Source organism: Buceros rhinoceros, unplaced genomic scaffold, assembly GCF_000710305.1.
Source record: "Buceros rhinoceros silvestris isolate BGI_N320 unplaced genomic scaffold, ASM71030v1 scaffold13938, whole genome shotgun sequence".
Classification (NCBI taxonomy): domain Eukaryota; kingdom Metazoa; phylum Chordata; class Aves; order Bucerotiformes; family Bucerotidae; genus Buceros; species Buceros rhinoceros.
In genome coordinates, this window is record NW_010425183.1 from 1,179 (window position 1) to 18,311 (window position 17,133).

Below are 17,133 nucleotides of genomic sequence, written 5' to 3' on the forward strand. Positions count from 1 at the left end.
GCTTTTCCAAAGTGCTAAGACCCAGTGACAACTGTTGAATCACCAGGAGACACTGAGAACTCTGTACATTTGGGGGAAAATAAAAGACTTATTCCACTAACTAGAGGAAAAAAATTACAGCCTAAAAATTCAATGCCACCTCCCTTTCAACAGGGTTTGTCCAGGAGGATGTATCCCAAGTGCTTTCTCCACTCACTGTGACAGTGAATAGTCTGACTATTCTCCTCTGCCCCAGGGAGCTCTACTTCTCTAACAGCCTCTGGAGAACAGGTCCTCTCTGACAGCTGCTGGGCTTTCTACTTTATCCATTCTGGCATCAGAATAGCTCACGCCAGAAAGGGAAAAGGGAGTAGCCACCACGTGTCACAGTGAATTTTTACTATCATTATAAATATTTATTAACAGGTCCTGTAAAAAACAAGGAAGATGGTGAATATTTGCTGCTTTCTCCTCCTCTTAAGTTTGTTCAGCGGACAGCTCAACGCCAACCCTGGACTCAAAGTGAGGATCACTCAGAAGGGGCTGGAATATGGTATGTGTGATGTTTTCAGGCTCTGCCGTGGTATTGGATTGAATTCTGGTATGACGGACAAACCAATGGCAGTGGAAGGAAATGACCTGATTACAGGCTATAAAGAAAAGTTTCAGAACACAATATAGCAGATACAGGAAGCTGCTTGACAGCACTGTATGTCATATAGAGGTTCATTTGATTTCAGATACTGAATCAGTAAGTTTAGCTATTGCCATGAGAGGCAATAGGATTGAGATCTGAAATAGACTGCTGAGTCTCAAATGAGATACCCTGTTCTTCATGACTCTGTGTCCATCCCATTTCCTAAGCCAGAAGCACATAGCTATAAACTCCCAAGCAGTATCAAAGGCAACTGAACTGATCACTGTTTTCCTGTAGCCAAGGAGGTTGGGCTGGAAATCCTGAAGCAGAATATGGAGAAGGAGCATTTCCCTGATTTGAGTGGCTATGAGAAATTTGGGCTTGGTAATGTCAAATACAACATGTCAAAGTAAGTATTCTTGCTGGGGGTAATTTGTGTTTGACCAAAATTTGACTGAAATTTGAACCTTGTTTTGTGTTCACTCTGACTTACAAAATACAAAATTTTCCTTTTCTCGCCCTTATCTCCCTTATGCTGTAGAATACACGTCACTGCTGTTGAATTCCCCAGTGCTTCCATCTCCCTGATACCTGGGACTGGGATAAAACTGGTGATTGGAAATGCTTCTCTAACCATCGACATGAACTGGAACATAAGGACCTGGGTGTTGTATGTATAGCTTCATGTGACCTGGGACTTTTCTTGATAGAGAATATAAAGATAGAAATGCAAAGTTTATTTTTTTCTTGTGAGCTCTTCATGGCAAAGGTGTTCTTTAACAGCTAACAGCAGTCACCCAGGAGTATAAATTGGTTGTTCTCAACAGATCTGCTGGTGGGAGACAGACCCTGCCCCCTCAGCCACAGCACAAAGAGCCCATGACTGAGAAACCCCTCTGCAAATAGTAAAGTATTGATGCTCTAACTGAATACTGTCGTTGTCTAGCCTCCCAGCTAATGACACATTTAGAAAAACTGTAGTATGGTGGATCACAGTCCAGTATAACAAACCTTTCCACTGTTAGAAACCCTGTGCTATGCCTCCAAGAGATACAGGTCAAAAGCTGATGGAAGAGGGACAAGCAAATGGCAATATCCTTAGAGCAGACTGCATACCTTCCTAGTCCCAGACTGCTTCAGAGGAAAGAAATTCCTCTTCCCCACAACTCATGTTACCTAATTGCTAAACTGACTGAATTACAGCAGTCCCTGATCCACACTTCCGGGCTTCTGCTGTCAGATGGCAGGGCTAGCTGCTTTCAAGGGGACAGAATGTGATGGCATGGCAAGAGGGGCGGTGCCCTCATTGGCAAGTACCCAAAGCAGACAAGCAGAGCAGATTGGTGGCTGAGACCTGGAAGAGCCATCAGTCCAGATTTTCAGGCAAGTCCATAATTAAGACACAGGTCTGAGGCAAAGCCAGGAAGTCAGGCCAGTGAAAAGCCATACAAGGTTGCACATAGGTGTATCTACAACATAGCTTGAGCAAAGACCTGAGCTCCAATGCAGCTCATAAACCAAGGTTAGAGACCCCTAATGAGGCTTTTCACAGCTCTTTCTCACAACCTATCTATGAACAACTTGATCTAAAATAACACAGCCTCACCACATTGGAGCTGATCTTGAACATAGGCTGCCTGACCCCTGGGAGCGGTGGGGGAGAGGGCACAGAGCCCACTGGGGCACTCCAGACCCTGACATGGGTTGTATGGACCCTCCTCAGACACTAGTAGATTAGATCCCAGTACAGCTCTCTTGCTCTGTCCTACATCAAGCTTATTCCAGTTCCCTCTGCATGGGCACGTCTTGCAAATGGTACAAAACAGAAGTGAATTACTTACTTGCCAAATCCATCATTTTCCAAAACTTCTAGCTGGAAATCTGTTAGAGTACTTGATTCTTTGCAGAACCCATTAAAATCTATTTTCATTATGAGCAATGCAACGAAAAGTATTCAGATAAACCTCATCTTAATTGAACAGAAAAGAGTGTTTGAGAGTTACTCTTGAACATTAATTAAAAATAGGTTGTTTATATATTTTTACTTCATGCAGCAAAGACAGTGGAAGAAGCACAGTGTACATTTCAAAGGTGTCTGTTACTGCAATCTTTTCAACACCCCTGGATAATACAGGTCACACATCAATATCACTTACCAGCTGCCGGACAACTTCTGGTGATATAGACATCAAGTTGAATGGAAAAAGTGGGTAAGTGGAAGAGATCATATGTACTCTGGGAGAAAATAACTGTCAATGAATGGCACAAAGTCAAAGGGCGCCTATTTTGGCATCTATAGGCACCACCAGTGAGAATTGGGGCTCTTATCAATGGCCAAATTTGACCATTGTCCTTGTATTTGAGCCCACTGTCTCCTTAGTAGAGGATAAATACAGCAGTTCTGGTCAGATCAAACAATTCTTTGTTTCTTCAGCACCCACTTTTCTCCAAATACTGCTCTACTCTTCAATTCTAGAAGCTACCTGCTTGTACTATGTTTCAAGTATTCAGTCACAGTGCTATCAAAACTGAATGGAACCAGACTGATGCTTGTTGCACCTCTGATTACAACCTCATGCAACATAATTTCATTGTTTTCTTGTACTTCTTTTACTGAATCCAACTCTTGTCACCTGGGTTTGGGTTTGGTTTTTTGTTTGTGTTCACATGTATTAGAAGTTTCTAGTGCAGAGACTATTTACTTATTCTGTGTTTGTATATACATGATGGTGGTAATGTGAAGAATTCCTTATTCATAAAGATGAATCTACCCAGGCTAATTGCTGAGATGCCTAGCGGTGAAATTATCTCCTCTTAAATGGTGCCTCTCTGATAGTTTTTCCATTTCAGAAAGTTCCCTTGGGTACTAGAATATCACACTCAGAGGCCATTAAATTTGTGTTCTGCAGAGATATCTAATTTCCTGTTAATGACTGTAGTACTTGACCCACAAATTGCTTTCTTCCTTTCCTCTAGCTTCCTGCATAACTTCTTTATCAAGTATCTGAAGAAACCCATTCACAGGAGCTTGGTCACTAACGTAAGCCTTTGAAATTGTGTAGGGGAGGGGTTTAAGGAGTATGACCTTCACAAGTCAGTGCTCTGAACTTGGTAAAGGAAGAAGTAGAAATATAATATTGTCTAATTCTGGTCTCAGAAAATCAGCACAGTCACCATTTTGCCAGCCAGATAAAGTACCAAGTTCAAGGTCATTCAAGGTATTGACTAGTTTGTAACTAGGTTCAACCAAGTCAGCAGTAGGGCTGGAAAATTATTTCCCCATTCCAGTGCAGAATAAGTCTCTGGCACTGTACCTACAGGCATCTTGGGTTTGGGTTATTTTTTGTACTGAGCAGGCAAAACGTGTATTGGGTGATGCATAGAGATGCTGTAGTACGTCACCTGATAATATGACATATTTAAACTTCATCATGTCAAAGAGGTGCATAGTTCTGATGACAACCTGCCCAGGGCCTCTGAGAGGAGCCAGAGCTTGAGATGGCTGTGATTCTGAGCCAGGACAGGGATCTCTCCTGTGGGACCCATGGTCTCCTCATGCTGTTAAGGCTGTGGTTTTGTCACCCCCATCAGGCTGCTTTTGACAGCGTCCCACTTTGTTCCCTAAAGGTAGATCTGACATGGAACATAGAACGTGCCTACATTGTGCCAAGCAGAACCCTTGGGGAACCAGTTAGCTGAAGAAAAGCTAGTTTAGGTATTTTGACAAACAAATGCTGCAATGTGTCTCACATAAGCAGAAAGATTTGCTAGCACTCAGGTAAGAGGTGCTTGCAGGTCTATACTTATCAGGCCATAACTTGAGTGTGTTTTTATATAGTCATGTCCCAACATCAGATCTGGGATCCAGTTGATAGATAAAGATCTCCAATCACTGAATGGTGAGTCACTAGTGATATCTTTTCCTTCTGCTTTCTGTCTCCTGTTCAATGAAATTCTGTAGCCTCCTTAACAGCAGCTGTTCAGCAAAGCCCCCAGGAACGGTATCAAACCCTCTAATCTATCTACTTCCTGGCTTGCAGGACCACAGTTACATAAAAGAAGCGGTACTTGGACAAGAAAAGGATATTTCCAAGAAGCCAAAGACTTGGGAGCAATTCTTAACTTGCAAGTGTGATAGCACACACATCTATTGTCAGAATTATCACTTAGAGGCCACACAGCACTGATGCTACGGCAGTTTTCCCTTCCCTCCCACACTTATTCCTCCTGCACATATAGCAGATTACAGGCTGAAGCCTGCTCTCCTAGCCTGCCTGGAAATTTAAGTTTTGCTTGCCTATATTTCAAAGGTGAAATGAAAAAGCTCCTCACTTTAACCAATCAGGGTTAGTTTTGCAGGCATTTAAGACACCCAAAGTGTTGGGCAAATACCATATGCGAAACACAAGTACCTAAGCAGATCAGGTACCCACCTTCCTAGGTAAGTATTTGCAAGTTAGAGGCAGTCCAGATGCTCTCAGAACTGCTTGACAAGAAATCCCAACACTGCCTTATGCCCTGAAGCACTGGTATGGCCATTTCCTTTTTCGGTAGACCAAATTTATTTTTCCACAATGAGAAAATGTTAGACAAACTGAAGAAGGTGCTTTAAAGAAGGTGCCAGTAGAAACATCCCGTCTTAGGCATGAATGCATGTTAGGTGGTCCCTGGTTGTGTTTTTCACTACTCTTTAGAACAACCTGTGTCATTCTCCTTCAGAATCTGATTTAGAATTTTATGTATACTTAAAATTTTCTGTGGTTTTTTGGTAATATTGGGTACTTCTTATCTACTACCCTTACAGTCCTAATGCCGATTGATGATTTGGCCGAAGTAGACTACTCCTTGAACAGCCTGCCAGCAGTATTCCGCCCATTCATTGACCTGAACTTAAAGGTAATTGCCTGTAGTGCTATTTGCCAAGTATGCTGTGGGTTTTGTTATTGTATGATCCACTTTCTAAGATGAACATGATTGCTGTTCTGAACGTTAAGACTTAGTGCCTGAGAAGACAGACATTTCAAAGCACTATTGCATTTGTTACTGTAATAATTTTAACAATCCTTCTGTAAAATGAATTATTTAAAAGCCACATCCTTTTTTTAATTGCTGTTAAGTTGGTTATGGCAAATAGAGAGCAGTAAAAGTTGACTAAGTATGTTTGAAGAAAAAAGAGAAAGGGAAGGGAGAGAAAAAATGTATTCAACTTCATCTTTCTCTCACTGTTGATTAATATCTCGGACTTCTTTGTTCAGTCAGTCAGGGGAAGATTTCTACACATTACACTAACTAGATGCATCTGCTGTCAGGTAAGAGAGGAAAAGAAAAAGCAGGACTATAGGAGCAAGAATTATGCCTCTGGCACCTTGAATGGGAAGAGAGAAGATCCTTCAAAAAGCACGTGAGCCCAAGGAATGATGCTGAATTTAGAGACCTGAAAGTTTCTTTCAAATAAAGGGAAAAAATCCCCTTATGTATTGAAACTAAAATTGGGAGAGTTCCTAATTCTAGAATGACTTGACTGTCATTCTGTGTAAGGTGATTTGGTTGAGGGTAGTTGTCATCATCATAGTATCTAAGATGCTTAATTAAGTTTAAGATGCCTTGTGCTAAGTGCTCTACAAAGGAAAAACAAGAAGACAGTTTTGTCACAAAGATCTTATAAATTAAGAATTAACAAGAGACAACAGGAAAACAAGGGAGGTGGGAACAGGAAGGAACAAAAACCCAGTATCTGTCAGCATGGTAGACAGCTGGTCTCAACAAACCAGCTGTGTGGCTGCTGTCAAACTCTTCTGGGTATTGTAGCAATTAGATTTTAAGCAGGTACATGAAGTAGACTAAAGAGGTAATGTCATGGCTGTTTACAAGGCCACTCACTCACATAAGACATAACATGAGGGAAAAATACAAAGCGAGTGGCTGTTAAATCCAGGTGAGGATTGAATGGGCAGGTCGGTCATGGGCAAAGCAACTCAGCATTTTTGTAAGCACTTTGATACTCCTTAAAGGCAACACAAAATTTAGACATAGATGGGAAGGAGCTCAAAAAGTAAAGACACACAAAATACATTTGAGAAGAAACAAAAAGGGGGAACTAATAAAAGGGACATACAAATTCTTAACCTCTGAGTACCTTCCTCATTTTAAATCAGTTTTACCTTTTTGTTTCACCTGGATGCATCTGGAAGTATTAGATCTGCAAGCCTTGGCTAATATCACGGGTAGTGCAAAAGACGACATAGGTGTTTTTAGGATTGTCTAACAGCTTTCTTTTCTCTCTCATATGCATTCTTTTGTTTGCACAAGTTACCAACTTGCTTCAGGGTAGAATAAGGTGCTGATTCTGACCTAGAAATACCTCTGGCTTTAGAGATCCATTTTGTAATTGAGACCATTGGATAGCTCTAGGTGGCAGTTCTCAGGTTTAAATTCCCACAGATGGGGAAAGGAGAAAGTAAAGCTCTTCAATAAGGGAGAGCCTTGGTCATGCTCTTCATCCAATATGTAGACCCTTAATTTAGAGGTTTTGTTTTCTGAGGCAGTAGATCTTCAGTAGCTGGTCAGCATCTCAAAAGATAGATCTCAGGTGTCATCTGTGAAGGTGTCAAATCTCTGGAACTTGTCTTCACTATCTGCTTGAAAGCACCAAGGCTTCAGGATGTGCTACAAAGCCTATGTACTCGTTTATACACCAAATGAACAGCTTGAGCAAGTGAAAGGGAAGTATCATTAATTGTCTGCAGTCACTTTAAAGTCATATTTTAGCTCTAATTTTTTTTTATCTCTGACAATAACTTTCAGGGTATAGTCTACCCAGCTGGAAACTATACTGATCCTCCCTACGTGGCAGCTCCCTTCACTATCCCAGACCAAAGTGAGTCCATGCTCTACCTTGCCTTCTCTGAGTATTTCTTCCAGACCTTCTCATTTGCTTACTACACCGCAGGGGCCTTCAACGTCACCATTGCAGAGGAGGTGAGTAGGACACAGAGGAGTGGGGTCAGAATTGCTCAGGTCATCCAAGATGGGGCTTGACCTCACAATTCTCAGTACATGTCAGTATAGAGCTGCTAACTGGCCTGTGAAATCCTGAGACAGGAGATCAGAAAGACTAGGGTACTGCTAAGCTCTATTATTATGCTCTGTATAGATCCCTCAGGCCACAGTCAGGGTGCTTAGTTCCACTGAGCAATGTACCAAATACCAGCAGCTATACTACAAAAAAAAGCAAGTTTTTGTGGACCTGAGGCATAGACTTTTCTCAGATGGACAAAGGATTTACTCTAGGAAATTTAGCAGCTTCAGTGGCTGTTTTCTGGGGGGTCTTCCCAGAGAGGGGCCATGGAAGCACAGCATATGTCTAAGTGCAGTACCAGTGGCTTGCAGGCTGGCAGACTTGGCTAGCCTGTCTCCAAGAGACCCAGTAAGTTCTTAAACCTTTAGATTGCAGCCCAAACTATAATGATATCACGTATTTGCTTTCCCAGGAAGTATTTTGGCATATATTATTGAGAATCAGCTTTAAGTATACTGAATCCCTTTCTGAGAGCTATAAAATCAAAGATTTATTGAAATGACAGTAAAAATGCCTTTAGAGAACAGCTGACCATGAAGGTCAAATCTGGCAAACTAATTTATTTTCTCACATGCTTTTTTCTCCAGACTTGCAGCTATTTTAATATAAGCACAGAGATATTTGGCAGTATCATCCCTGAGGTGAGTATCATTACTTCCACAAACTCTTAGGAAACCACCCAGTGTGTGTACCAGGCATCTCACCCCTGCTTTATCCCAAAGACTTGCAGGGTCAGCAGGACTCTTGTGCTGGAGAAGCAGGCACATGAATGCCTCCTAATAGCACATCAGATGGGCCTTGTCACCTTCCACCCCCACAATGAGTTGAATGACTTGTGCTGTTGGCAGACTTGGCCCACCTAAAACCAGCTCGAAGCAGGAAAAAGCTTCCAGTTGTGAGTTCTGCTCTAAGAGATTTCTGAGAGTGCCTCAGCTCTCTCAGCAAAACACCTTTCTCTGTCCAAACATGCATAATTGTCTTTGCTTCACTGTAGCCTGTGACTGACTAGTAGAAAAGAATCCAGTAAAGACTGGGAAGGGACTATAGTGGCAATATGCAGGAAACCAAGCTAACAGATGGGCAGGAAACATTACATCTATGGAATAGACAAGGCAGATGCACAGGATTTCAATTTATTTTAAGTGGAGATGAATATAGCAGGACAGAGAATATGAGATGCATGGCTTCCACCAGCCTTCTCAGACAGAATGAGAAACCAAAAATGAGCATAAAAGAACCTAGGCTGTGAATGCCAAAGTTGGATTAAATCGTTGGATGAAATGGTTCAAAGAATTTCACGTCCTTGTTTGCTTCCTCGATGACATTAAGTTCCTCCCTTAGAAATCTAGGAATGTTACAAGGGCGGTCATCATACAGTCTTCTCCACAAAATTCCGTGAGCATTGATACTAATATTCTACCCCCTCTGTTCTAAGTAATGAACATGGTGAGTCTACTTGCTCTTCAAGCAATGGACACAGTGAGGCTCCTCTGAAGACAGTCCAGAGCAGGAACCTGTCTCATAAGATGGGTGAATCTCAAAGCAAATTACTCCTGAGCTCTTTTTTTGTGTGACTTAAACATTACATTCATGTTCTGTTCCTTTCCTATATTCACAAACAAGTATCTAATTTCTCTCAAAGTGATATAGAAGAAATCATATTCCTAAAGTGGAAGGAACTTCCCACCACATTCTTGATGTGGCCAAGATTGTTAATTTATCACCACACAAAACTTCTACTTCCTGCTTGCTTGAAAGAATCTTACATTAGCAGCTGTCCTTAACCTCATCTTAAGGTTCTTCAAAATTACCTCTTTAAGAATAAGAAAATGAAGTATTCTGATCTGTTCTAGAAGAAAAGTGTTTTTCTGGTTTTGTTTTGGTTTGGTTTTTTGTCTTGGAACCTTACAGGTAGCCAAATATTCAGTTACACCCTACCCAGTGATGCTGAAGCTAACAGCTATTGAAATACCTATCATCAGCTTAGAGCAGGATTCCTTCACAGTGGAGATCCAGGGCTCCATGGAGGTGTTTGCTGTTCTACCAGACTCAACCACGCAGTCATTGTTCACAACGAACATAGTAAGTGCAACAAACAAGGTGATGTTTAACCCAGGGTTAAATATGTTTGTTCATTCCTTCTGATAAAATTCTGTACAAGAAACAAAGTGCCAGATTTCTAGTACTTAACCATGCAAATTCCCTTTAGTCACAAGGTGGTGCCTATGTGTCCTTACTTAACCTATAGGACATTTCTATAGTGAAGAACATTCTCCTATAGATGGACAAAAATCCAAACATAGAGTGACTCTGATTAACCAAAGGTTTGTTCTCTGGAATGACAGCTCTGCAGACGTGAGTCATGCCTCTTGGCAACTTCTTCATTTGACTGAAAATGTCTTTGATTAGTGACATTTCAGCTCCTGTTAGTGCCATTCAGATAAGCAGACATTTACTGTGTGCAGCTTTGCATAGGCCATGGAAGAAAGGAAGAAAGTTGCGTTTTACATGAAACAGGTTCCGTACATAACTGAGAAGCTGGTATTTCTGTATTTGTGACTAATTCACAGCAAGGGTCCTGGTTTTTCATGTTGGGTAACCCTTGGTTTCTTTCTTCTACAGGCAGCCAACACCAGCATTGCTCTGAATATATTTGACCAGAAATTGATGGGCTCATTATGTTTGAACAGGTAATTCAACCCAGCGTGGAAAAAACTTCCAGCCGTTTGGAAGTGTTAGCAATCCTAACGTTAGTAGTTTAGGCACATGATCAGATAACCGTAACATAATGAATGTGTTTCCCTGGTGAGTTCATCTGCATTAGATTGTCTAATTCTCTACGTGGCTGTACTTGAACAGTTTAGAGGAGTTAGGAAGCTTCTCTGTGACAACTGCCACAGTCCCCAAGGGAAACCCCACCAACTGTGTGTTGCCGCAGGGCAGTGGTCTCATTGGAATTCTCTGCTCCCAACATCTACTCTGCCCTCTGAGCTAGATAAATGAAGTGTGCAGGGCGGTTATGACCACGAATCATTTGAGAGCTCCCGTTGTCCTTTTCCAGCTGGCAAGATGCAACGGCTTTCTAGCCCACCTGTACCACTGAAAATGTGTGGAGGGGTCCAGGACATGGTAAAGAACCTGGACCTCTGCAATTCCCCTACGCTGATAGTCCTATAGCAGAAGTTCTCCAGCACTGCAGCTCCCAAGTGTCAGAAAGCTGGAGGCCAGAGGCTTGGTCATTTCCAGAATCATTCTGGAAAAGACCTTTAGGATCATCAAGTCCAACTGTTAACCCAGCACTGACAGGTCACCACTAAACCATGTCTCTAAGCACCACATTTACATGTCTTTTAAATACCTCCAGCAAAGGTGACTCAACCACCTCCCTGGACAACCTGTTCCAATACTTGACCGCCCTTTCCGTAAAGAAATTTTTCCTAATATCCAACTTAAACCTCCTCTGGTGCAACTTGAGGCCATTTCATCACATCCTATCACTTGTTAGTTGGGAGAACAGACCAACCCCCACCTTGCTACAACCTCCTTTCAGGTAGTTGTAGAGAGCGATAACGTCTCCCCTCGGCCTCCTTTTCTCCAGACGAAACAACCCCAGTTCCCTCAGCTGCTCCTCGTAGAACTTGTGCTCTAGACCCTTCACCAGCTTCGCTGCCCTTCTCTGGACACGCTCCAACACCTCAATGTCCTTCTTGTAGTGAGGGGCCCAAAACTGGACACAGTATTTGAGGTGCAGCCTCACCAGTGCTGAGTACAGGTGGACAATCACTTCCCTCCTCCTGCTGGCCACACTATTGCTGATACCAGCCAGGATGCCATTGGCCTTCTTGGCCACCTGGGCACACTGCTGGCTCATATTCAGCTGGCTGTCAACCAGCACTCCCAGGTCTTTTTCTGCTGAGCAGCTTTCCAGCCACTCTTCCCCAAGCCTGTAGCATTGGAGGGGGTTGTTGTAACCCAAGTGCAGGACCTGGCAATTGGCCTTGTTGAACCCAATATAACTGGCTTCGGCCCATCGATCTGGCCTGTCCAGATCCCTCTGTAAAGTCTCCTGACATTCAAGCAGATCAACTCTCTCGCCTAACTTGGTGTCATCTGTAAACTGACTGATGGTGCACTCAATCCCCTCATCCAGATCATTGGTAAAGATACTAAAGACATTTAACATGTCACATTTTATAGACAGAAACTCTGTATACCAGGACCACACAGCTGGAAATTGGAGCCCTGATTTCACAAAGGCCCCCTGGGAAGACAGTTGTAGGTTTAAGAATATGCAGAGTTCATCAGGGCATAGAGATGTTAGGAATTTAAGGAGCATAGTACTGTTAGCATTTTTGCAGCAGCATTCAGAGAGAAAAACGTAGAGCATGCTGAAAGATGGGATGTTGGTTCTGTGGAAACTCCGAAATCATGTTCTGAATGCATTTGGATACTTGAATATATACTGAGTAAGTATTTGAATTTGGAAGAAGAGACATTAGCAACACAGCCATCAGACAGCAGTACCACATGATGAACAGAATTTTTCTTCCCTACCCTGGTAAGGCTCATATCAAAGCATTGTGTAGATGTACCACAATCCTTGCAAGATATCTGAGAGCTTGCAAGTCCTTGATGCTAGCCCTGGTAAAGTCAATTGTCAGTACGATTACCGAAAGAGAGCATAAAGGGAGAAGCGCCCTCACAGTGCTGCCAGCCCTTCTAGCATACCCTTTTGCACGCTTGCTCAGCAATGCCCTAAGAAAACCACCTCTTTCTCTATGAGGCAGTATGCACTGTGTAAAATATACCAGTTCCAAAGTCTCTTTACACATGTTTAAGGCCTGGAGCTCTACTGCACTGACTGCACATGACTGGAGCAACTAACTAAAGTGTTTTTATCCTTTCTACTGACTCACCTTGTTTCACTTCTTTCCGTCAGGCTCCAGTTCTCCCTAGCCCACTCCAATGTTGGCTTTTTCGAGGTAAGCAAATAGTTTAAGCACACATGAAATGCAAACCAGGAACATCAGTGATATCAAGGCTAAAAAGAAAGCAGCTAAATTTTATTTGCATTTCTAAATCATTTGGCTTCATTCCTGGGTGTCTCTTTTTTTGTCTGCCGGCAGCCATCTCTCTGCTGTGGATTCAAAAGTATGTTCTTTGGGCCATGTTAGTGCTCTGAAAATGAGATATTCTGTACTTTCCCTGACTGGTGTATTATATTTCATAAGTAAGCAGACAGATCTCTCAAATCATAATGGTGAAACGCACAGCGGTAACCAGAACTGTGGCAGCAGACAGAGCTGTGTGCTGTGTAAGGGATCCCATGCACGACTGAGGCGCTCCGCCTGGTGCACGGTGCTCGTCACCAGTGCTGAGAATTACAGCAGTGAATGGGAGCCAAAACACTAGTCTTGGATGCCTGAAACAGCGCATCTGTGGCCTTGCAGGGGAAAGCCTCTGCAGAGAGTCATTTAATTCTCAGTACAATCAATCATCTCTGAGAAGCTGAGGAGAAAGGATTAAAAATGTTCTGGTCCTGCTTTGCTGTTGGTGATAAATTATCTCGCAAAGAAAGGAAACAGACTGTTTTAAATGAAAATGTTGCCCAAGCATGATGAAAGCCATTTGCATTTTGCATCTCACTTCCTTTGCATCATTCCAAAGACTTAAGATCCAAAAGTCACTTGAGCTTATAGCTCTTTTGGGCCAAATGAGAGCTGAAAGTTGAATATGAGCCTACTAACTCCACCCAGGATTAGGGCACGACAGTTCTACAGCTATCATGTCGTGATGGCTAACTCAGTTTCCTTGTCTGTGGCAGATCTCACTTCTGGAGAACATCCTGTCCTACATTTTACAGACTGAAGTCATTCCATCAGCTAATGGTAAGGCTGTGTTTCAAACCATCAGCTAAAAGCTTCCAGCAGACTAGGTGATGCCAGGAATTTCTAAAGATTTTTTGCTAAGTTTCCCATTCCCGTTAACTTGGGTGGAAAATGATGACCAGCCAGTAGGCAGTGGAAGGGGAAGACTGATCTGTAGGGGTGTAAGCACGTCCTTTCACTGTCACTGTTCTGCAAAAAGGGCTTGGAATCTCATAACTCATCTGCCTTTGCCCCAGTCAAGGTGTCCCCGATGCACCAGCGAGAGGCATGTCTCCCTAGTCTGCACACCTGCCTGAGGCCACTGTGTGTGACATGTATTCAACTTCCTTAGACCAGCACAGGCCTTTTGCCTCTCATAAATCTTATTTAAGGCCCTGGAGGGAGACATAGCTTTGTGCCAGCCCTCTGTACTGAGATTAACTTTGCGTTCCTTAATTAATGGAGGCAAATGGGAACAGGTTCTAATGATGCTGGATCATTAGACCCATCCCCAGGTCACTACAGATTAATCACTGAATATGTGATGTGTTGAACATGAAATACCTTGGTCTGGCTGCAACACTGCCAAGAGAAAAGCATATGTAACTCTTTTTCCCTATTGGCCAATAAGCATGGCAAAACTCCCAGGGTTGTTTGTAAAGGAGAGGTTAATTACTGTAAATGACCTAAAAATCTCTGAATAAACAGCGTTGTTGAAGGGCAAGTATTTATTACCTTTCCGATGCGTACCTAGAGTCATTGTGTTTGTCTTTTTTTTTTTTCTTAAGCTAAACTGTCAAAAGGATTCCCTCTTCCCAATCTAGCCAACCTTACCTTGACGAGACCTCACATTACGATTGTACAGGTGAGAGTTTGAGACTCATGGAAAGATTTTTTTTTTTTTTGGTTGGTTGGTTGGTTTTTTCCTATTCCTTTCTTGGTTGGTTTTTTCCTATTCCTTTTTTGGTTGGTTGGTTGGTTGGTTGGTTGGTTGGTTGGTTGGTTGGTTTTTTCCTAGGCATTTATTCACCTTCTGTCCATACAAGAAACTTGCTGGATTTGAGCTAGTTAAGCAGTAAAAAGCTCTGGGCTTAAAACAAGATTGGTAATAATGGTAAAATTCTATTAAAAACAAATCTACCTTTCTTCGAGACAAAAGCTAGGACTGTATTAAATGTGTAACCACAGTGTGATCAGCCTTTCAAGCTGAAATTGAGTGTGAAAACAGGTTTACCTTTAACATTTCACTCAAATTTGGCCAATCGAATTGGATTTATCACTATCCATGCAGTCCTGAGGAATTTAACAGGAATATTTGAAATATGAGAGGGAGGCGAGTTCGATTTTGTGCGCCTTGGATGAATGGCTGGATTCTGTTAATAACTGGTGATAATGGCTGAGGCTATTAGTTAGTGAGCTCTCAGGAAATATTTTTGCCTGCTGGTTATTCTTCTCCAAATAAGGCCATGTTCTGTGCCGCTCGCAACACACTCCAGCTGCCAGTTTGAACATACAGTATGTTGCTAGACAATTGATCAGTACAAGGGCATGGCAGACAAACTCCCTGGAAATGGGAAAGCCAGTCACATTTCTCCACTTGTTTACCAACTTCTCAGTTATTTTCAGCTCTGCAGAGACAGTCTCCAATCTTTGTTTGTCATTGAGCACAAAGCAGAACTCAGGAAAGAAACACAAAGGGTTGGTTTGGTTTTTTAATCTTTCTTCGCATTCCGCACTGCCGGCAGCAGCCAGCTACGCAGTCTCTACAAAATGTAATTGCTTGGAAACTTCTTTCAGTGGCAAGAGCAACCAACAACCTTGTAGGCTAATCATGAATGAAGCATTTCAGTGGTTCTGTGGGGCCCATTCCCCACCTCACTTTCTCCAATCAGTCTCCTCATCAGTAACTGGGAATGAGAGGACACAGGAGAATTACTATACCCTATCAAACTTAGGGAATCGGATTCCTAGCTAAAAGCTAGCTCTATAATCTCCACTTCCAGACCCCATCTATTGGCTATGGTCAATAGGGAGGAAGACAACTCTTCCCACTCTTCACAGATAGATAACCATATCAGACTGTGATGGGCTGCTCTCTGCAGCGTCATTGCTCTCTAAGTGCAGACAATGGGGGAAGCTTTAAGGACAAGTTTAGATTTGATGGCTAATTCTTAAGTGGCTCTAATTAGGTAAAAAATAATCCCACCCTGTGATGGTTGCCTCAAGGCTCAGATGAACTTCACTGTATAGGTTGTAGAGTCTTTAGATGTCTCTTCTCTTGCCAGCATAGTGCAAAGGGATAGCACCCAGGGAAAAATTGGGCTCTTTTGCAAAGTTCAAAGGACAGAGTTTAATAAAACTTGTGACAGGCTGAGCTGTTTTCAGTAGATTTTGTGTCCTTTAACACCAGGATTAAGTTGAAATTTAAAAAACTCTCACACAACAAAAACAACCAACCAAAAAAAAAAACCTCCTTCATTTTGCAATTCACAGCACTTCAGTAACTGTTCTTTTCCCCGCAGGGATACATGTTGATTTCTACTGACGTCCACTACAAACACTAAAGGAGAAGGAGACCGTTTGTTAAGCATGAACTTCAAATGCATAATATGACTCTGAAAGCTAAACACTGTTCAGTTCTTCCGAAATATGTAACTTAAGCTCTGACAAGGGTGATGTCATCCTGGTTGGGTGTGAAGGGGGATGCGGGGAGGAAAAGAGAGCTGATGGGATGGTTAGGCTGTACAATGCACAAGAACCCGTGACACAGGCTTGACATTATTTATTCTAGATTTTAACTGATGCAAAAATGTTTTTAAGATTAACACCTCTCCTGAAATACAGTCTTGTCTATCCACTTCCAGAAAGGTGCTGCAGTCTCTCAAAAGAGAAACTTTTTAGTCTCTGCCAAAATGCTGCTAGGGCAGGCATGCCTGCCAATCGATTTCTACTGTAATCATCTTAAGTAACTTCCTTCTTAATGATGAACAAAGTATGAAGTGAGCCTTCTCCAGAACCATGTCAGACTGGAAACTGTCTCAATTACAATGGGAACTAAAATCTTAGCAGTGTCTTAACTAAATTCTTAACATAATCCTAACAAAGCTGCAGAAGCAGTCCCAGAAGAGAGACACAGTGGCACTACTACTGCCTTTGAAAGTTCCTCTACCCTGTCTCTTCAGATCCTTGCGTCTGTCATCCCATTTAGCATTGCTTAGGCAGGTTAGATACACTTAACTCCTTGAATGTTTGTGTGTGAGCCTTACAAGTCTAATCCTCCAACATCTTTGTCAGTGTCGCTCTGGATTGAAATAGTTACAGATACTTCACTTCTTTCTTCATTTTGGTATGTTGTCTTAATCCTCTTTCTGTCTTCCTCTTCAATGCTTTATTAGTGCGCAAAGCTGAACAGTTCTGCAGGGGTGTACGCCTGCCCTGCAATGCTTACGTGCTTGTTCTTCGGCTGAGCCCAAACAGGAATCGGGCTCAGGCCTCTCGAACTAGTACCAACAGAGGAGAAACAAAGGCTGGGATGCCATGTCAGCACACACACACACACGCATGCACTGCTT

General features: G+C 42.4%; 1 protein-coding gene across 1 annotated transcript; it reads left to right on the forward strand.

The window, feature by feature from the left end:
• The first annotated feature begins 426 nt into the window (after positions 1-426).
• On the forward strand, positions 427-16,125 carry LOC104497764 (BPI fold-containing family C protein-like). Its single transcript, XM_010141045.1, has 15 exons — positions 427-532; positions 914-1,025; positions 1,158-1,286; positions 2,671-2,826; positions 3,593-3,656; positions 4,455-4,515; positions 5,421-5,512; positions 7,421-7,594; positions 8,282-8,335; positions 9,606-9,776; positions 10,317-10,384; positions 12,634-12,676; positions 13,519-13,582; positions 14,350-14,426; positions 16,084-16,125. Exons 1-15 carry the CDS (start codon positions 427-429, stop codon positions 16,123-16,125), a joined length of 1,413 nt encoding a protein of 470 aa, XP_010139347.1.
• The last annotated feature ends 1,008 nt before the right edge of the window (positions 16,126-17,133 follow it).

Excerpts from the sequence above, each read along its gene's own strand:
- LOC104497764 (XM_010141045.1), top strand. The coding sequence starts at position 427 with ATGGTGAATATTTGCTGCTTTCTCCTCCTCTTAAGTTTGTTCAGCGGA. Across the intron at positions 1,287-2,670 it reads AACATAAGGACCTGGGTGTT|CAAAGACAGTGGAAGAAGCA; the intron begins GTATGTATAGCT and ends TACTTCATGCAG. Across the intron at positions 5,513-7,420 it reads TCATTGACCTGAACTTAAAG|GGTATAGTCTACCCAGCTGG; the intron begins GTAATTGCCTGT and ends AATAACTTTCAG.